General features: G+C 49.6%; 1 protein-coding gene across 3 annotated transcripts in view; it reads right to left on the bottom strand.

Annotated features, from left to right (window-relative positions):
* Nucleotides 1-4,727: 4,727 nt before the first annotated feature.
* Nucleotides 4,728-18,691, bottom strand: part of SNX19 (sorting nexin 19) — a 32,668-nt gene continuing 18,704 nt past the window's right edge. The window contains exons 9-11 of one of the 3 annotated variants that reach the window (XM_055415849.2): nt 7,345-7,529; nt 6,534-6,621; nt 4,728-5,823 (exon numbers count right to left, since the gene is read on the bottom strand). In XM_055415849.2, the coding sequence (XP_055271824.2) occupies nt 5,667-5,823; nt 6,534-6,621; nt 7,345-7,529 (430 nt within the window). In that variant the 3' untranslated portion in view covers nt 4,728-5,666. Of the gene's footprint in view, nt 5,824-6,533; nt 6,622-7,344; nt 7,530-12,969; nt 13,083-18,691 lie in introns of those variants that run through there. The other 2 variants (XM_088832484.1, XM_088832482.1) reach the window with 2 other exon arrangements.

Here is an 18,691-nt window from a genome sequence, read left to right as displayed (position 1 = left end):
ATTTTAAAAACCATTTTCAAATCAGGATCAATTTTCTTGAAGAAGCATATCGCTTTAGAACCTTATGACGGCCTACACACTTAGATCGCAAACAGTACTGTTATAAAACTGTGTGGGTTTTGGCACAGGAAATAGGAAAGTGAACTTCTTTCATGTGATACTTGCTTTAGAATAAAGATGAAAGGTCCTAAAAGTGAAAATTTTCCTCCCCCTCATTCCTTTCTATTTTGTCCCCAGCAAATTCTTCTTTCATTCAACTTTTTCACATATTCTGCCCCCTAAAAGCTGAGTACAACATCCTTAATTGAATGAGCATCAGTGACTATTATGCACCAGGCAGACAGGAGGGTTGAGGAGGCACCAGCGTGTAACGGGAGCAGAAAAGGAATGACGCTCCCTGACCTCAAAGAATTGGAACCTCTCGCTGAAGACCCCACGTCTATGCACATTGATCTGAGAGGCAGTGTAGGTAACTCTTGAGTTGCCCAATCAGATAAAGCTTCAAGGAGCAGGTGACATGTGACTCAGCTCTCCACCTGTGCACAGCTGGAGTAAGGAAGGGAACACACCTGAGCAAAGAGCATGTGACAGGGGACAGAAGTAGGCACGAGCAGAGCACAGGCCCCTAGACTTCTGAGAGACCATCTCCACAACACATTCTGTCCCTGAGTAAAAGCCCTGCCACCCACCCAGTCCACACAGTTCTCCCAGAGACACACTGAGGCCTGATGAAAGGGACCCTCACTGTTCTCGAAAGAACCTGGCTTGCCACCCCTGGGTTGACTTGGGACTCCATGTCTTCGTAAAGAACAAAAACTCCAAAGAAAGCGTTGCTTTTTTTCTCAATAAAGTCTGTCCTCCCTAATGGGAAGATTTGAGATGAAGCGCAGACATTTTGCTAAACCAAGGCTCATCTTTTTTTATAGCAACGAGTGGCAGAATGGTTCTTTATCAAGGGGCATAGGCAAAAGGTCTGATGCCCCAGGCTGATGGATCACCACGCAATGCTACCAGGCACTGAGAAATCACTGCTTCTGTGTTCATGTGAGCGCCTTTATCTGCGATCCCAGACTTTTGTGTTTGTCTATCTTGGTCTTCACCCTCAGGGATTAATCCAAGTATCTGGTGTGCTTGGATTGCCGCTCTCTCTTGCTCATAATAATATAGTGCTTCAGTAACATGGAACACACAGGGAAGAAAGGAAAAGTCAAAAGTATGCATGTGGCCATATAAAAAATAAACAAGGAGGACTGTAGCCCACCAGGCTCTTCTGTCCATTGAATTGTTCAGGTAAAAATACTGGACTGGGTTGCCATTTCCCCCTCCAGGGTATCTTCCCAACTCAGGGATCAAACCTGGTCTCCTGAATTGTAGGCAGATTCTTTACCATCTGAGCCACCAGAGAAGCCCTTACTGTATAGCACAGGGAACTGTATTATCTTGTAATAAACTATAATGAACAGAATCAAAACCTAAACAATGGATGTATTCATATAATCACATCATTTTGCTGTACACCTGAAACTAGTAATATTGTTAACCAACTACGCTTCAATTTAAAAAGTGTCAAAGTGCAGACTGCTTATGTAAAAGCTGCATATTTACCTTCTTAATCCTTATAACACTTCAATGTTAAAATTAGTCTGCATCTCCTAAACACTGACCAGTGACAGAGTCCTACTTGGGATCAGAATAAGTAGACAAGGTCACTTACAGTTTTCTAAGTTTGAGTCTTGATTCTATTGTTTCATTTTTTTCCCCTCCCAAACCTCTACACCCTGGAAACGGTGTGCTAGTGACTCAGACAGAAGCGCTTGCAGGTAAGGTTTGAAGGATCAAGATACGCGGAGAAATCAGATTTTGTCGTGTTGGTGAAGACATCAGAGCCAGGAGTAGTTCTCTGTATCCTGTCACGTTTGCTTTCGTTTCCAAAAAAGCCGAGTTCAAAAGCACTTTCAGCCCAGAGACAGGTGAGAGGCGAGAGGGACGTGGCAGGAGGGCTCAGCGAGACAGACCAGTGCAGAGCGTCCGTCCAGGAGCCTGTTGGTGCCCATACCTCCTCCCGCATTGAGCTTGCCCTGCCTCCAACCCTGCTGCTGGTCACAGTAGGGAGAAGGTGTGGCGATCCACATTTGCTTCTGGGTTTGATTTTCTGCCCCCACCTTCAAACCAGACACTGCCGCCTTTGCATTCTAAGTATCAGACAAGTCTGAGGGTCTCGACGGAGTGTTTGGGGTGCTTCCCCTCACTGGCTGTCTGCTGAGATACTGTTTAGTGTGAAGCACATCCTCACCCTTTACACCTCAGAGGAGTGAGGCAGGTTTGCTGTCTGGAATTCACCCTGTAGTGGTTTTGTTCTCTGGCCTACAGAATCAGTGGGCACTGCCCTGTGATTTCTGGCTCTCCCGGCGGAAACAGAGGTGCTAAGTTACGGCAGAGCCTGTCCAGCTGGGCTCCCACGCCCACAGCATTGTGGTCTCCCTTCCTCCCAGGTTCCCATTGTCATCTGTACCTAGCAGGGCTGGCTCACCTTCCTCCCTCATCCTAAGGAAACACACCCTGCTCCGGAGCACAGGAAGACGAGAAGCAGCAGGTTCCGAAGGGGCTCCCCGGGTCTGGCATCTCCGCTGCTCCCCCGGCAAAGGGGAGCGGGGAAGCCACGCCGCCGACACAGCATAGCAGGGCCGCATGCTTCCCAGGGCCTGCTGTTAGACCCGAGCTCTTTCTGTGCTCAAAAGGGCGGTCCCCTTTTCTAAGAGAAATCTCAGTCTCCGTGAAGGTGAGCTTCCCAACATATCTGCATTCTCTGCCAAGAGGCAGAGCGAGGATTCCGATTGGAGTTTGATCACCTGAAGTTCACTACACCCCACAGACCGAACCCACTGCATTTGTCAGCAGCAGCAGCAGCGGGGACGGGCCGGGAGCACTCAAGGGGTCAGAATGACGCAGGCGGGAGTCAAGTCTCCAGGGGCAGGACCAAGCAGGGCTGATCGTGTTTGATCAAGGCCCAGGACTGCTGATGAACACTCCCAGGAAAGATCATGACCCCCACCACGCGGCTGGAATGGACCCCAGGTTCCAGGCACACTGCGCCCTCTCCCAGCCCAGGCGGCTCCAGCCTCGGCTCTTACCACACCCTCACCGCACGCCAGGCTCAGCCGGTGCCACACGGCTTATTTTCTTAATTTCTCCACTGCAGTAAAATACACATAAAATTCAGCATTGCAACCATTGTTCGGCACGCGGTTCAGCAGTGCTACATACACTGCATATACATAAAAACAGGCCCCAGAGCTCTGCCTCCCGAGCAGCTGAAGCTCTGTGCCCACTGCACCCCCGCCCCTCTGCCCCATGACTGCGCTCTCCTGCCCTGTAAGCCCGACCACGCCGGGCACCGCAGGGAGTGGGTCACACAGGAGGCGTCTTTCAGGGGGCTACTCTCCATGTCTTCAGCCATGGTTCACTGTTGCATCTGAACCCCCATGCTTTCACAGGCTAGCCCATTAATCCCTCAGGAGTCAGTTCACACAGAATTACAATCTCAATTAACTAATATTCAGTGGTGTGTTAAGTGCACCCAAGCGGAGCTGTCTGGGTTCTAACCCCTCGACGCTCCAGGTGTGGCTAAAGGCCCGCGTTCTCGCCGGCTACCCCGGGAGCTTATGAACACGCAGCTCCCCGGGCCTCTCCCCTGGCTCCAGGTAACTCTGGCGCACACTGACTTCAGCGAGCACTGCCCTGACTCACTAGGATGGGGTCTGCGGCCCACTCCCGGGCTAAACCCAGCAGCTGCCGTGACATGTGAACAGAGCTCCGGGGGACACAGCCCATCGCAGGAGCACGCACTGCGGCTGCCCAGGCCCCCGTGGGAGAGCCGAGTGGCTGCAGCAGAGACCACCGCGCGGCCACACGGCCCTGACCAGGAGTCTGCCAGACCACAGGCTCCTCACAGGTGAGAACCCGCCCTCTGGTACAGACCGGAAGAGTGGTTCTGCGTGTGGGCTCTGCCATTTCCTCAAGCGCCTGTGGCCATCCCCCCCTCTCTGTGCCTCGTGTGCCCGGGAAGTGGGCACAGGGCAGAATCACCTCCCGGGGCTGCCGTGGGGGTGCGGGGAGGTGACGCGTGTGAAGAGCTTCAGGCGGCACGTTTGGCAAACGGCACTCTAGTTGAGCACAGGGGGGGCTCTGGTGGTGTTTTGACAGAATGTCCCCTGCAACAGACTCTGTTCGTCAACACCCAACCTCTGCTTCTTCCTTGCTAACATCTATTTTCTGAGGTATCTAACCATCCTGGGGAGTGACCTCCCCAGGTGGAAACACTACCAGGAGCCAACTGTCTTCAAGCTTCCTCAGCGTCATGGACTGGCTCAGGGCGGGGGGTTTTGGCCAATGAGCCCTGAGGACTCTTGAAGGGCTTCTGGGAAACCGTTTCCCCATTTTTTAAAAGAAAACATGGGGGACGCCCCATTCTTTCAAGGATATTGTCATACGTGGATGTGAGGCCCTGAACTGCAGCAACTGTGAAGGCTGGTGGTCTGAAGATGAGCTAATGTGTTTACAAGGCAAAACAAGAAGATGGGACGAATCTGGGCCCTCGATGAGGTCCAAGGTGCTGCATCCGCCAACCCGGGGCCTCACCTACTCAGGGACTGGTTTGACGGAAAAAAATAAATGTTCTTAGTAATTTCAGCCTAAAGCATCCTAACCCATAGAGCCAGAGACCACGCTGACACATATTTTTACTCTGCCCAGGACCTCACATCTGCTGTCAGGTGCCATGAGCAAAAGCGAGTAGAAGCTGGGAAAGAACGGGCAGGGGTGGGGAGGGTGACAGGAGAAGCAGGAATGTTCCAGGCTAGTGCAGGTCCAGTTCTTCACTCGTCACGGCTGAAACGACCTGCCGTGCTGGGTGGGTGAAGGAAGACAGGGAAGGCCACAGAGGCCAGCATGCACTTGCTCTTTGGGAGGGGCTGGTACAGTCTGCAGTGCAGCCCTCTCTCAGAAAGGGTGGAGGGGTGGGGTGGGTCCCCCGGAGCTTTGGCAGTCTGCCTTCAGGGAAGCAGCTTCCTAGGGCAGCAACTGAAGTCATGTCCTCTGCAGGCCGGGGTGCTGGGCAACACCAGGGAGCGTGGAGAGCCCTAAGAAGTGTCTCCCTCCATGGGCTGTGGGGATGCTCAAGAGACCAGCGCTCTGGCTTTCAAGAGTACTCCTGGATGGATTGTGTTTCCTGGTGGGAAGAGAGAACTCAGAAGACTGTCTTCTCCTCCAAGAAAACCCAGCTGTGGTGCTTTTCCCGGTCTCCCTGGAGCCTGCATGGGGGTAGGGAGGGTGGGGGGTGTCAGGCACACCTCTGCACAGGCCAGGCTACCGGCAAACAGTGTCAGGGAGGAGCGCAGGGGGGGCTCATTCCTCTCCCCCATGGCTCCCTTTCCCAGAGGAACCAGGATCCATCCACCAGCGACAGTCCACATACCACAAGGAGGCAAGGAAACGGATGTGCGTGCAATGGTGCATATGCGCCCACTGCCTGCCCCAGACAAAGTGTGTGTGTGTGGCGGGGTGGAGGGGGGACGTTGCTCCTGAGACCCCAGGCCTTCTGAGTGTGGCCCTGTTCCACAGGGTATGGTCTTCTACTTGGTCTCGAGTGGCAGAGTGATCCAACCTTCCTAACCCTCGAAGAAATGGGACAATGGCCTCTGGCTAAGGGGAGATGCCCGTCTTCCTGGGGTGTCAGCGGTGGAGCTGGTTACGGCAGACTCCTCAGCAGAGGCACTGAGCTCTAACAATTCCAGGATGATGTCCCAGAGGCAGTAAATCAAATGCCTGAAAGAAACGAACAGAACAACTTGGGGGAAGGTCTGGCTGGGTCTCAGGCACCAGATCCTGCTGATGACATTTCTCTCGCCTCCCCACTGCCTGACAGTGATATCCTCAGTGGGTTGCAACATCCCGGTCGTGAAATAAAGTCTGCTGAGCTAAGGAAGGCTGGGATTGCCACAAAGGTGGAAATGGTGCTTGGGACTGGGTTTAAGGAAATTCCCTATTTCTTTACATCTAGCCCGTCGGCACTGCTCTGAAGAGCTCTGAGCGAGGGGAATCCCTGTAGTAACAACTTCCTAGGAACCTTCAGGTCACCTGTGATGAGGCAGAGACAGGACGTGAGGAGGGAGAGTTCATGGACACAACGTGCTCAGGGCAGGGCTGAGAGGGGAGGGAATGTGCCCTCAGCACCAGCAGAATTCTCCATCCCCGGGCACAGGCCAGGGGACCATGACCTCTCTGTGCTGAGGACTGCCAGGGCCTTCTCAGGAGCTCCCACGGGGGCCTGCATAGAGTTCTTCCCAAAGCAAACAGTGGCTGGTCCCGCCAGCTCCCAACCAACTGACTCCTGCTGAGAAGCCAGGGAAACGGTCGTTGCCCCTGCAGCCGGGGCCTGGGGCAGGGAGACACTGCTGTCCCAGTGTTCCCAGTGCAGCCATTCACCCAGAAACCCGGGACCCTCTGAGACCAGAGACGGCTTCAGCCGTGCCCACCTGTTGATGAGGGGCTGCTGCAGCGACTCCAAGACCAGACTCCAGCTCAGCCGGCATTTGTTCTCCCCAAGGATTTCTACGATGACATCTGAAGAGGAAACGTGGACATGGTTTTAGTTCACTGCAAAGCTTTAGCCTCTGCGGGACTGTCTCCTCAGGATGTCTGGTGTCTTTATTCACACTGCGTACTTCTGGCACATCTCTGAACCACACAAACTATATCCTCAGGAGACAGGGAAAAGCCAACAAAAATGGTTCTTAAGTTAGATATCTAAATAAGAATGGGCCCCAGGAGACAATTCTATAAGCTGTCGCTGCTTCTGATACAATGGTGTAGGCTGGAGAACGGAGCTTAACAAGAGTAAATAACACAGTCCGGGGTAACAGGCCACCACTGTGCCCTCCCCCCTCCCAGCACGACCACAGGCAGCAAACTGCCTTCCCCATCCCCCGAAAAAACCATACAAAGGGAAGGAAAAAGGCCTCTTCGGAGTTTGTTACTGTGTAGCTGAGGACCGTGCACTTTTACTTGTCTGCTGCTGGTCCCCAAGCTGGGCTTCTGCAGGTGTGTCACGCTCCTCCCTGGTCCACAGGGCTGGAAGTCATCACCTGCCCCGAGGACGCTTCCTGTTCCCTCCGCCTCCCCAAAAGTCCCAATCACTTTCCTGTTGGCCTCAGAAATGGCAGGTCAATGCATTTTCTGAGTCCTGCTGCAGATAAGGCCCTTTGAACACAGGGGAGGGTGTGGGGTAACGGCAGGAAAGCGGGGTGGAGAGGCAGGCTATGGCGCCATCCGTCTCTCTGCAGTCACCTGGCAGGACGCCCATCAGGCTCTGCAGAGCCTGTTTCTCAGCCGCTGCCTTCTGCTCCGGGGTCCTCACAGGCCGAGGACACTTGGGCAAAGCCCCGCCCGGCCAGATGGACTCCTGGAGGAGCCGGAGGTATTGCACCCAGCGCTGTGGACATGTCAGATGAGCCACCTGCACCTCCAGCCACCTGCAGGGGAAGAGAGAAGGGTCAGGGCAATGTGGAGGACCCAGAGCCTGGTAAGTCCTCCAGGCAGTGAGGACACAACAACGCCAGGGCAGCGCCAGCTCCCACAGGTGAGACCAAGCCAGTCAACAGCGTGGGCTCCCAGAACCCGAAGATGAGTGACGACAGGATTAGTCATTCACGGAGTGTGAGCACCTGTGTCAGGGGCGGAGAACAGAGCCTTTGAGGGCTACTGGCTCTGGGGAGGTTGCACCTTTCCAACCGTCCTCTAGCGAGAAGCGCCGGGACTTCTCAGTGCCATGTACCCAGTGCAGGGTCTGGGGACTTTATACAAACCCCTCTCCGTGGTCACCCATCCACGCCCCCACAACCTGTCTTGAGGACTCCCGACATCACCCATTGATACCAACAGACCAGGCCTTCTCCTTGCCAGCAGCAGAACTCTGTCCTTCTGGTAAAACCTGTTCAAACCCCACTTCCTCCACAAAACCCTTCCTGAGCATTCCACCCAGAAATGCTCACTCCTCAGGCCTCCTGCGGTGCTCCTTCTACTACACAGACTAAGCACTGGTATTCCAGGTTGGAATATTAATTACTGCCTCATATATTTACAGCTCGCCTTTCCCAACTACATTATAAGCACTGCAAGAGGCCCCCACCACAAAACCTTCCCACAATGAAATGTCTGTTGACTGACTGGCAACTGCTCTTATTACAGTGAAAATGTACCGCTCTGTCTTGCTTTCACAAATGAGTCAATAACTTAGAGGGCAGGTACTGCAATCTGCAGGGCCTGCGAGGCATTTCCACCTAAGCTCTTTCCTTGTCTCTGCAGGTTTCCAGAGCTGTGTGGTCACTTGCTGAGGTTCAACACTACAGAGGCCGCCTTCGTGGGGCCCGTGTTGAGAATGGCATGGCCATGACAGGGATGAATGGACTGCTGGCAACGTCACTCACGCAAAGAAGACTTTATTTGGTGCCGCACCACACAGCCCGTGCCATCACTCCAGACCCGAGCTGCCTGTCGCCCATCCAAGAGTGGAGGGGGCTGCCAAGGCAAACTTTATTTAACCTCCACTCTGCCAGACAGTCTGCATTCCGCTCACGCTAGGCATTCCAGCTTTGGGGGCTGCACTCCCCCAGGCCCAGGGCTCACAGATGATTCTAAGTATAGGAAGTCTGAAAGGTAACGGCAGGGCAACAACGGCAGACATGGATGGAGATCAGGAGCGGCACGAAGCTTGCCCGAAACAGCCATCACCATTTGGGCTTCCCAGGTGGTTTAGTGGTAAAGAATCTGCCTGCCAGTGCAGGAAACACAGGGTTCAATCCCTGGGTCAGGAAGATCCACTGGAGAAGGGAATAGCCACTCACTCCAGCATTCTTGCCCAGAGAATCCCATGGACAGAGGAGCCTGGCAGCCTACAGTCGGTAGGGTCACAAAGAGTTGGACATGACTGAGCGACTAACACTTTCCCTTTCAGCCAGCATTAGCTCTAACTCAGCCTCTCGTTCACAGATGCAAACAACACGCTGGCTTGCCCTTCTGTTTGACCTTCAGTTTGTCCTCTGGAGCCAGTAGCACCTGCGACTCTTCAGAGAGACCTCAGCATCTACTCAACCCTTCCTCGACTGAGCATGACAACAGCAGCCCTGGGCGCCCGGCCCCCTTGTGGGCCTGCTTTACTTTAATGGTAAACTCAATGGGAACAGGACTGCCAATTGCATTTGGGCAAGGAGGTCCCCTCTGCTCCCTCCTGTCATGACCAAGCATCTCATGAATACATGCCGGATGCAGAACAAATGTCAACATGTGGCAAAGTACAAATTATACAAACCTACTGGACTGTAACCCATCAAACTCTCAATGTGGATGTTGGGAAGAAGAATCACAGTTTGAAAAAGCAAGAATAAGCCCCTGATGAGGAGGATGAGTCAGTGAGTCAGATAAAATTGTCAGAGCTTAGCAGAACGAATTGACAAAGACGTTTGAGGTCACCAAGCAAAACATCAGCTGCTGAACAAAACAAAGGCGCCGGTAAGCGCCCTAAGCCCTGAGGCACAGGACTAATAAACAGAAGGGCCTAGAAGAGTCAGTCCTGGGAATGGGAGAGGCAGGACTTGTGTAAACCAGCTGTAAAGAAACCAACTTTGTGTCTAAAGAGAGGGGTGCACTGCAGAAGGGGGGTCCTGCGAGGTTCAGTGCTCCCGTCCTTCCTCACGCCCCACAGGCAGCAGACAAGCAGCACCCACACCACACGGATGCTTCCCTCCCGTTTCAGGGTCCTCCTCCCACCCGTTCCTCCTCTTCCTCCTCGAAGGAAACAAGAGGCTGCCTCCTGGGCACTCCTGGGTGATGTTTTACTTGGTAAACAAGAAAATGCACAGGGATTTCTTCATCCAACCATCGCTTCTCTCCTTCAATCCATTTCCCCTTCCTTCTATTCCAGAGTGAAGCTCCACGCACACCACCCTTCTTTATCTAACACTGTGAACTCCCTCAGTCCTGAACCTGGGCCGAGGCACAGGAAGCCAGCAGATGAGGCTCTGGGGTGAGTGTTAAGCGACCGACACGCTGATTCCCATCCTTAGCTCCCCTGTTGTTGCTGTTTAGTCACCAAGTCGTATCCAACTCTTTGCAAACCCATGGACTGTATAGCCTGCCAGGTTCCTTTGTCCATGGAATCCTCCAGGCAAGAATACTGGAGTGGGCTGCCATTCCTTCTCCAGGGGATCTTCCCGACCCAGGGATCAAACCCATGTCTCCTGAACTGGCACGTGGATTCTTTACTGAGCCACCTGGAAAGCCTCGTTAGCTCCCCGAATCTCTCCATTCCACATGTCATCCTTCTTTTCTTAACCTAGGGGTGGGGAGGTTAAAGAGAAATCTGCATCTTGAAGCACAAGGAATGGAATCCGTGTCTGCAGTCCAGTGTGCCATAATAGCTCCTCCAGCATCAGGTTCTGGAATCTGCTGCTACCACTGTTAAGCTACGAGCTCCAGTTTCAAGGTGGAGATACACACACATATCCCTTGGACTATTTACTATTTACAAATTATTTATAAGAAATCCTTTACTAAATACAAATGTTATTGTTGATGTAACACAAGATGCATGAGGTAAATATGCTAAAATAAATATGGAGGAGAAGAGCCTCAAATAGCACTGGTTTTATTTTCTACTACTATTCCAGTTCTGATATTTGATTTAGATATCTTCTTCTACCTTCCAGCTTCTCCCCAAAGAAAAGAAGAAGAAAAACAGCCAGACCACATGTGTTCGGTCAGGCCATCTCTGAAGGACTCAGAGCAGAGAAGACATTCTAGGGGGCCACGAACAGGCAATAAAAGGAGAAAAAACAACGCAGATGGACACTGAGACATGTAAGAGCCTCCGGTGACAGACATGGAAGGACAGAGGATGCAGAGACCAGGGCACCCATTACACTGGAAGTCCACATCCAGTCCACATTCCAAGGAGCCTGGTCTGAAACAGCTACTCACAGGGAAACGAAGCGGTCGCTAAAAATGAGACAGTTTAATGCACTTCAAGGTTAGCAGAAGGTCATTTTCCATCAAAAGAGCAGAATCAAATCTTAAGAGTAAGGGGAGAAAGCTTTAAGGGACCACATCTAAGCCAATTAACCAAATTCCCCTCACGTCTTTTCTAAGATTGCCTCCATGGCTGAGAGAGGAAGGCCCTGGATAAGTATGGCTTCATGGGGGCTGGGGGGTGGGGTTGGGCACGGCTTCCCAGGTGGCGCAGTGGTGAAGAATCTGCCTGCCAATGCAGGAGACACAAGAGATGCAGGTTTGTTCCCTGGGTCAGGAAGATTCCCTGGAGAAGAGCATGGCAACCCACTCCAGTATCCTTGCCTGGAAAATTCCATGGACAGAGGAGCCTGGTGGGCTACAGTCTATGAGGCTGCAAAGAGTCAGACACGACTGAGCAGTGCTGATTTGATGGCAGTGGGGGGAAGGGAGGGTAGGGTTAGGGTTTTCACAGCTGTCCTCTCTTACAACGGACAGAGTGCCCAGAATCAGACACAACCTCACAATGTGCCCTGACCAGCAAAGAATGCAGAGAATGGCAGCTTCCTCAAGCCAGATACCATACTTGTATTAATACAGTCAAGGACTGTACTGGCTTTTGGGGCACACACATGAAAGCACTGACTCATCACTGGGTGTGCAGCCAACGAGAACCCTGAGTCCACGGATGCACTTTAACCAAAAATCAGACTCCTGGTAAGTCTAGGCTTGTCCTTCTATACTATACTTGTATAATTAAAAAAAATCTAAATCCTGCTTGGATGGCATCATCGACTCAATGGACATGGATTTGGGTGGACTCCGGGAGTTGGTGATGGACAGGGAGCCTGGCATGCTGCGGTTCATGGGGTTGCAAAGAGTCGGACATGACTGCGCGACTGACCTGAACTGAAAATTCTGCTTAAACTGAATATTTATTTCTGTTAAATCCCATCTTGTTTGCTTTAGACTACCATTCTAACTCTGCTACAAGATCCAACCAGTCCATCCTAAAGGAGATCAGTCCTGAATATTCACTGGAAAGACTGATGTTGAAGCTGAAACTCCAATACTTTGGTCATCTGATGCGAAGAACTGACTCATTGGAAAAGACCCTGATGCTGGGTAAGACTGAAGGCAGGAGGAAAAGAGCACGACAGAGGATGAGATGGTGGATGGCATCACTGACTTGATGGACATGAGTTTGAGCAAGCTCCGGGAGTTGGTGATGGACAGGGAAGTCTGGCGTGCTGCAGTCCACAGGGTTGCAAAGAGTCGGACACGACTGAGCGACTGAACTGAACTGACTCTTCTAAAGTCTTCTGAATCTTGACTTCTGTCACCCAGGCTATTAATTATATCTCTAAGATCAGAGTTACTTGCAAATTCACTGACAAACAGGAGAAGTTCTATGCTTTCGCTAGAAAGTGCCCCCTATGCTATCAAGTTATTAGCTACCTGGGCTAAAGATCCTTAGATAGCCACGGACCACTTAAAAGTCCCACAGTCCAGACCATGTATGTCCATATGGATATTAGAGAAATATGGCACAATCTTGTTGAAACCCGCAGACAATACAACAACCTATGCATTCCTGTCATTTAATGGTCTACCAATCCTGCTAAGACAGAAAAAAAAACCTTGCTAACAAGGTTATCATTCCCACTGAATGCACGCTGGGTTCTGGGGCCCATGTTTCTCTTCCTGAGAGTTCACATCTATTTAATAATCCACTTCAGAAATTTCCAGAGGTAAAAGTCAGGGTCAGGAGCCTGTATCCATTTTTTTAAAGGCTAGACACTTGTCCATCTCCAAGCAACACATCTCTATATAAAAATTTTCTTTATGATCTTTTTAGATCTTCAGTGATAAATGCAAATTCTTTCAGTTCCATGAACAGAATTCACCTGGTCAGGTACCTGAGTTTTAAAGCAGATGAATGCTCTCTTGTTATTTCCATTCCTATTTTGGTCTTCAGTTCTAGTTTAATCATGTTTGCTCACTTCTTCTTATTAGACCCTTTCCTTTACATTAAAAAAAAAAAAACAAAACAAAAAACAGAAATTAAATACCCCAGGCAAAGTATACACCAATTTGCTGTCCAATAAATGAATAAATAAATGCTTTCTCAAGGTAGCCAGTTAATACTACAAGATCTCTTCCAAACAATTTACCTTTGTTGTTCCAGTTTTAAACTTTAAAAAAAAAAATCTTTCCCCCTAACATTTATCCACAATGTCAGCTCCTTCTGAGTTCACGGATAATGGACACCGTTCTTACCAGTTCTAATTTCTTCTGTTTGCATTGCTCAGTGCATGTCCCTTTTCTCTGTTTTTTTATATATTTTCATCTATGATCTCAATTAACTACTCTGGTTTCATCTGATGCTGATTCTTCTCCTTCCTCGTTGGAGTCATGTGTTAATTTGTTTATTCCATTTACTCAATACATATCGGTTCAGCTTCTTAAAAGTTCCAAAAGAACAAGATTCTGAGGTTTTGATGGCAGGGATCTCAGTTCATTTTGGTGTCTTCCTCAGCATTTACTGGAACAGTACAATTCACATAATAAGGCATTAAACATACACTGAATGAATCGACCTTATTCCAAAACGCTCCATGATAAACTTTAAGTCCAGCTGTTACCGCGGCATATGCGACGGACGCTGTTATGCTCTTCTGTGAATTCCAGTTCACTTCCGTCTACTTTCCCGTCTGTCAGCTGTTCCCACTCTATTCAGTTTTAGCTTTACCTCAGTTTTCCTCGCAGCTTCTTCTTCTTCGCTGAGCTGATGGCTGTCCTGCCAAGGAAGCCCTTCCTGTGGTCCTTGAGTTACATTCTCACTGCAGTTGCAGTTAAGAGTCTACCACATGGGTATCATGTGCCAGAGTAAGAAAGTTTACAAACCTTCCCTCTGTTCCAGCTACACAGTTAACTGTTCGATCCACACCTTCCTCTTTCTTTCAAAGACAGAGCTTACAGGTAGAAGAAAGGATAGAAATCTAGGTCTGCAGGTCCTTAAATTTTCTACTCGAAATCTGAAACTTATTAGAGGTATGATCCACGCTTCCTCGTGTGTCATCATCCAGAGTCACACAAAAGTAGGTAATAATCCATTGACTTAATAAGCAACAAGGGACTTTCAGCATCACAAGTCAGATATATTATTTGGAAGGCTACTATGCCATCTGCTAGCACTGCTTCTCAATCCACAAGGGAGAACCAGAGTCAGTCTTGATTTTGCCTCTTCTCCAACCCTAGCCCACGTGCCCCCTGCGACATCACCTAATTACTGACACAGTTACTAAAGCTGGTTGAGCTGACCTCCTCAGTACTCAGGACCCCATGAATTCATCATCCTTTACGATCTCTGCAGCACCAATCTTTGCTGAGGTCCTCATCACCCCTTTCCCAATTTGTCTCCCTGGTTCGAACATTGTTTGCTTCAATTAATCCTCAACAGCACTATGTAAATGATTTTTCTAAGTTACTAAGTTGATCATGTCATCATCTGTTTAACTCTGTACATGGTTAGCTAATGAACAGAGGTGAATCCTATGCTCTCTGAAGAGCAACAGGGCTCTATGTGGGTCAGTGCCTACTGAGCTCTGCAGTGGAATCTCTGGCCATACTGGCTACATGTCGTACATCCCAACTGTCCAAGACTCCTCTGAGTACCACACATACACTGTCCTGCTTCACTGCTCTGGCTTCAACGCTCTGTTCTCCAACGCCAGCTCTCAATTTCTCTTCATCCTTTAAATCCTATCTCAGAGGTCATCTCCTCTATAAACCCTCCCTAGATTTCTCATAATTTACTTAGTCCCTTCTGTTAATCAAGAACAGAGCTGTTTTTGAAATCATAACTTCATACTATAACTCCTGATTTATAAGATTGCATCTCTGACTGGATACTAAACTTCCTAGGGTAGGAACCTGGGGTCTTTTTAAAATTTTGATCATTTAACTCAGCGTCTGGCACATAGTAGGTGGTCAATAAGTACTAGTTACTAAGTGAATCACTGCTGTAAGTGGGGCAAACACCGGCCTTAAAGCAAGGCGCACAGCTCACACCAAGCTGTGCAGAAGGCAAACGCCCCAGAACTTAGAGCAGCAAAACAACATTGAGCTCTTAGTTATTTGCGCTGATGGAGGAGGACAATAATAAAGGTAGACGATTTAGAAATCCTTTGTATTTGGCATTTTACATGCATCTACATAATCGTTTGGCAGATTTATCTTCCTAAGAACTTTCTATTCAGGCTAATATTAAAATTAAGCTGTGTGCCAATACAGCAGCTGTAGGGTGGATATTAAATGAAGAATACTGGGTAATAAGTCAGCTGCGCTAGAACTCAGAATTCATCATGAAGAACCCACACAATCATACCTGGTTCTGCACTCACTGGAAGAAAAGAGGTGGAGGGCAAAGACGGGGGTCAGCCATGCCCCATAAATCCCAGAAAGGACAGACAGCTGCCAGCAGCCTAGGTTTTTGTCAGTTTTCCTGGCAAACAGGCCCAGGGGATAGAAGAGGCTGAAAGTCAGAAGCAAAAGGGTTTTGAGGCCTGTGAGTCATGTGTGTATTCTGGGAAGTGCCCCCGATGGATGGAACAGCATTGAGCTGAATCCAACCCATCACTTGAAGCTAGCGAGAATAACGTAGCAGGATATTTGGGTAAAAAATGGCCAACAGCAAAGGTCTGGCTACCTTTCTAACACATATGGAACAAGCAGTCGCTTGGGGGCTCTGCGCTCATGGGATAAGAGAGTCTGATCGCACATGTAGATCTTCAGAAATCTGTTCTAGACCGAGCATCATGACACTCAGGATTCCAGTTTCAAAGGCGATGACACAAACCTATGTCCCTCTGAAGGCCTTCAGGACAACTGTTCTCAGCCTCACACTAGGCTATCATCAATGCACCATAACAGGCCTCAAAGCTGGGAAAAATCAGCCACACATTTTTGATATCTGCCTGTTTTTCGTGTGGCCCCATAAGAACAACAGAAGGACACGTTCTGTACAATCAGTTCCCCCCTCCATGTTTCTTGGAATCTCTCCTAGTCCAGGGTCTCCTGTCTGGAAGAGGCCATCAGAGTTTTCACCCCAATACCACACATAAAACTGGTCCACACCCTTCTGGGGAAACAAGGCTGAGTGTCCAGAAGAGCCATGGAGGCTTCTCACAGTGTGTGGCAACAAGTGACAGCAACACTGAAAAGCCACACGCAGGCTGGAGGCTGGCTCGGTCACAGAGAAGTTGAAAGAACTGAGTTCTGAATTCCTTTGTAACCGACTGACTCTTGCCCTGCCTTCTTCACAAAGTTACTGAGACCAAAGGAGAAAAAGTGAAAGTGCTTGTGTGTTTGTGCATGTGTCAGAGAAAGGCTTCTCTGGATCCTCTGACAAAGCTCTACCAGGTCTAGGGAACTAAATGTAGGGGCTAAGGAGTAAACTCTGCATTTCATGCTGTAGTTTCCCCTTCTGTAAGACTTACTCTCCTGGGGGGCTCAGGGATGTGTCAGAACACTGGACCATCTGAAGGGGCGGGGGTGAAGGAAGAAAGAAGCTGGCTGACAGAGTCCGGGGCACAAAGGAGAGGGTGCACAAGCCACCTCTGGATCATGGGGCAAGAAAGCCAACGTGTCACTACCACCCCAGGGTAAGGACTACAACTGCAGCTCCCTCAAAAACTTGTAAACAGGCATTGTTTATCCTGTGGTGCCACCTGGAGTCCAGATGGAGAATTCACAGCTAACTGCAGGCTTTCCATACTCTGTGCCCACGCGTGCACACACACACACACACACACACTCTCACACACTCCATACTCTGCACACAGACACACACACACTCACTCAACTCACTCACTAAGAAAGGGGCTGGCTGAAAATACCCAAAACATGTTTAAAGGTAACTATTAAAAGTAGAAATAACGTCCCTTTCCCTCTTTAAAAATGTTCCAGTGTCTGGAATATTCTTTACCCTAAACCATTCTAAGGGATTTGTCTTGAAAGGTCTAACTTTAAACACTTTCCTCTCTAAAGCCTACCTAACATTTACCCTCAAGAATCCTTATGACTTTTTTAAACTGTGTTTATGGTCTATACTGTGTCCTTTGACCTTACACTGTTCAGTATTTCTAATGGATTCTTATGGGTTATTTATTTTGTTAGGCTGAAAGGACCTTGATGGAAAGGCCTGAAGAGCTAGCAGTCAGCAAATCGACACAGTATCAAATCTCACAAAGACTTTTCAAAAATTATTTATAAAGAAGTCACCATAACAAGAACTAAACAAAGTTAGTTTCCTAGAAAGTAAAGTGTTGGGAGTACCTGTGTTAAAAGGTAGATCCCTGGCTCTGAAACACTGGGCACGACTTGGGGAGACGTTAAGCACGAATGTGAGCAGGACAGGAGAGTTCACAGACAGCTAAACTGGAGGAAGACACGCTAATCTGAAGGATGCGGAAAAGGCCATGTGTCTCACAGGGGGTTTGCTCCTAAGCGATCACAAAGCAAGCTCACCACAAAGGCCTCACCAAAAACCATCGCAACGTAAACAGATTCTCTATCCTACAGCAGATGTGTGACCGCCCTAGTGAATAACAGTCCCCAAGGAAACGGGATGTGGGGCTTGTAGAGACGGACAAGAACTCACATTTACGGATGCCACCAGATGGCAGGCATGCAACGGAAGTCTCCATCAGTTCACGAGCAAGGCCCTGTCACTCCCACTCAGAGTAACTGAAGCAAAGGTGAGCCACAGACAGCAAGCCTCACGGGAAGACGTGAATTCAGATGTGAGTGACTTCAAAGCCCATACCCTTACTTTCACACGTGGAAGGACAGAGGTGAGAAGGCAAAGCAGCAGGAGACGCTTCCAGAAGGTCCAAGCTTAGGTGGGAAGCCACGATGGCAGAGGGCACTTTGTTCCTCTGGAGAAGAGAGGCCGCTGGGTTTGGAGATAGCCCGAGGCCCAGCCATGACTCTGGCGGATGGGGGCAGCTGCCCAACTAAAGAGCTGTGGGGAGGCAGGCAAGGGGCTTTCCATTGACATCTGTGTTTTTCATCCCAGCAGTGCCGGGGAACTCCCGAGATTCTCACTAGTGATGAGAAGAGAGACCGATTCAACCAGAAGGGCAAGTGACGTTCATTCATTTGACAAAAACTTACGAAGTGCCTTCCACATACACAGCTAAATGCCTACAACAGAATGGTGAGTAAGACACAGTGCCTGCCCACCAGATGCTTACAGTCTGAACCTGTCCTAAAACCTGTTTCAGGCTCCTCTTTGTAGTTATAGATGGGCAAGAGATAGCAATAATTTGACTTGGAAAAAAAGGTTTTGATGCTTAAATATGTCATGATGTTCTGGTTTAATGCTGCCAATTCTGCACCTGTGAGTGTACGAGAATGTAAGAGCATATACCACACATGAAAGTGCAAACGCACATTGAGCTGTTACAGCCGTAAAGACGGATTCAGGTAGAAACTGTCAGCACACAAAAGGAAAGGCTGGGTGCTTTGATCCTATGATGCGTGGAATAAGAGACGCCTAAGAAATATGGCAGGGGGGACACTCATATAACCGGAGACCACTGAAGCCCATCCTGATCCAGTCTACGAA

This window comes from Moschus berezovskii, chromosome 25, assembly GCF_049115385.1.
Source record: "Moschus berezovskii isolate FMDL1 chromosome 25, NW_MosBer_1.0, whole genome shotgun sequence".
Taxonomy (NCBI): domain Eukaryota; kingdom Metazoa; phylum Chordata; class Mammalia; order Artiodactyla; family Moschidae; genus Moschus; species Moschus berezovskii.
The sequence above is the reverse complement of the archived record's forward strand: the minus strand, read 5'-3'. Positions and strand labels throughout refer to the sequence as shown.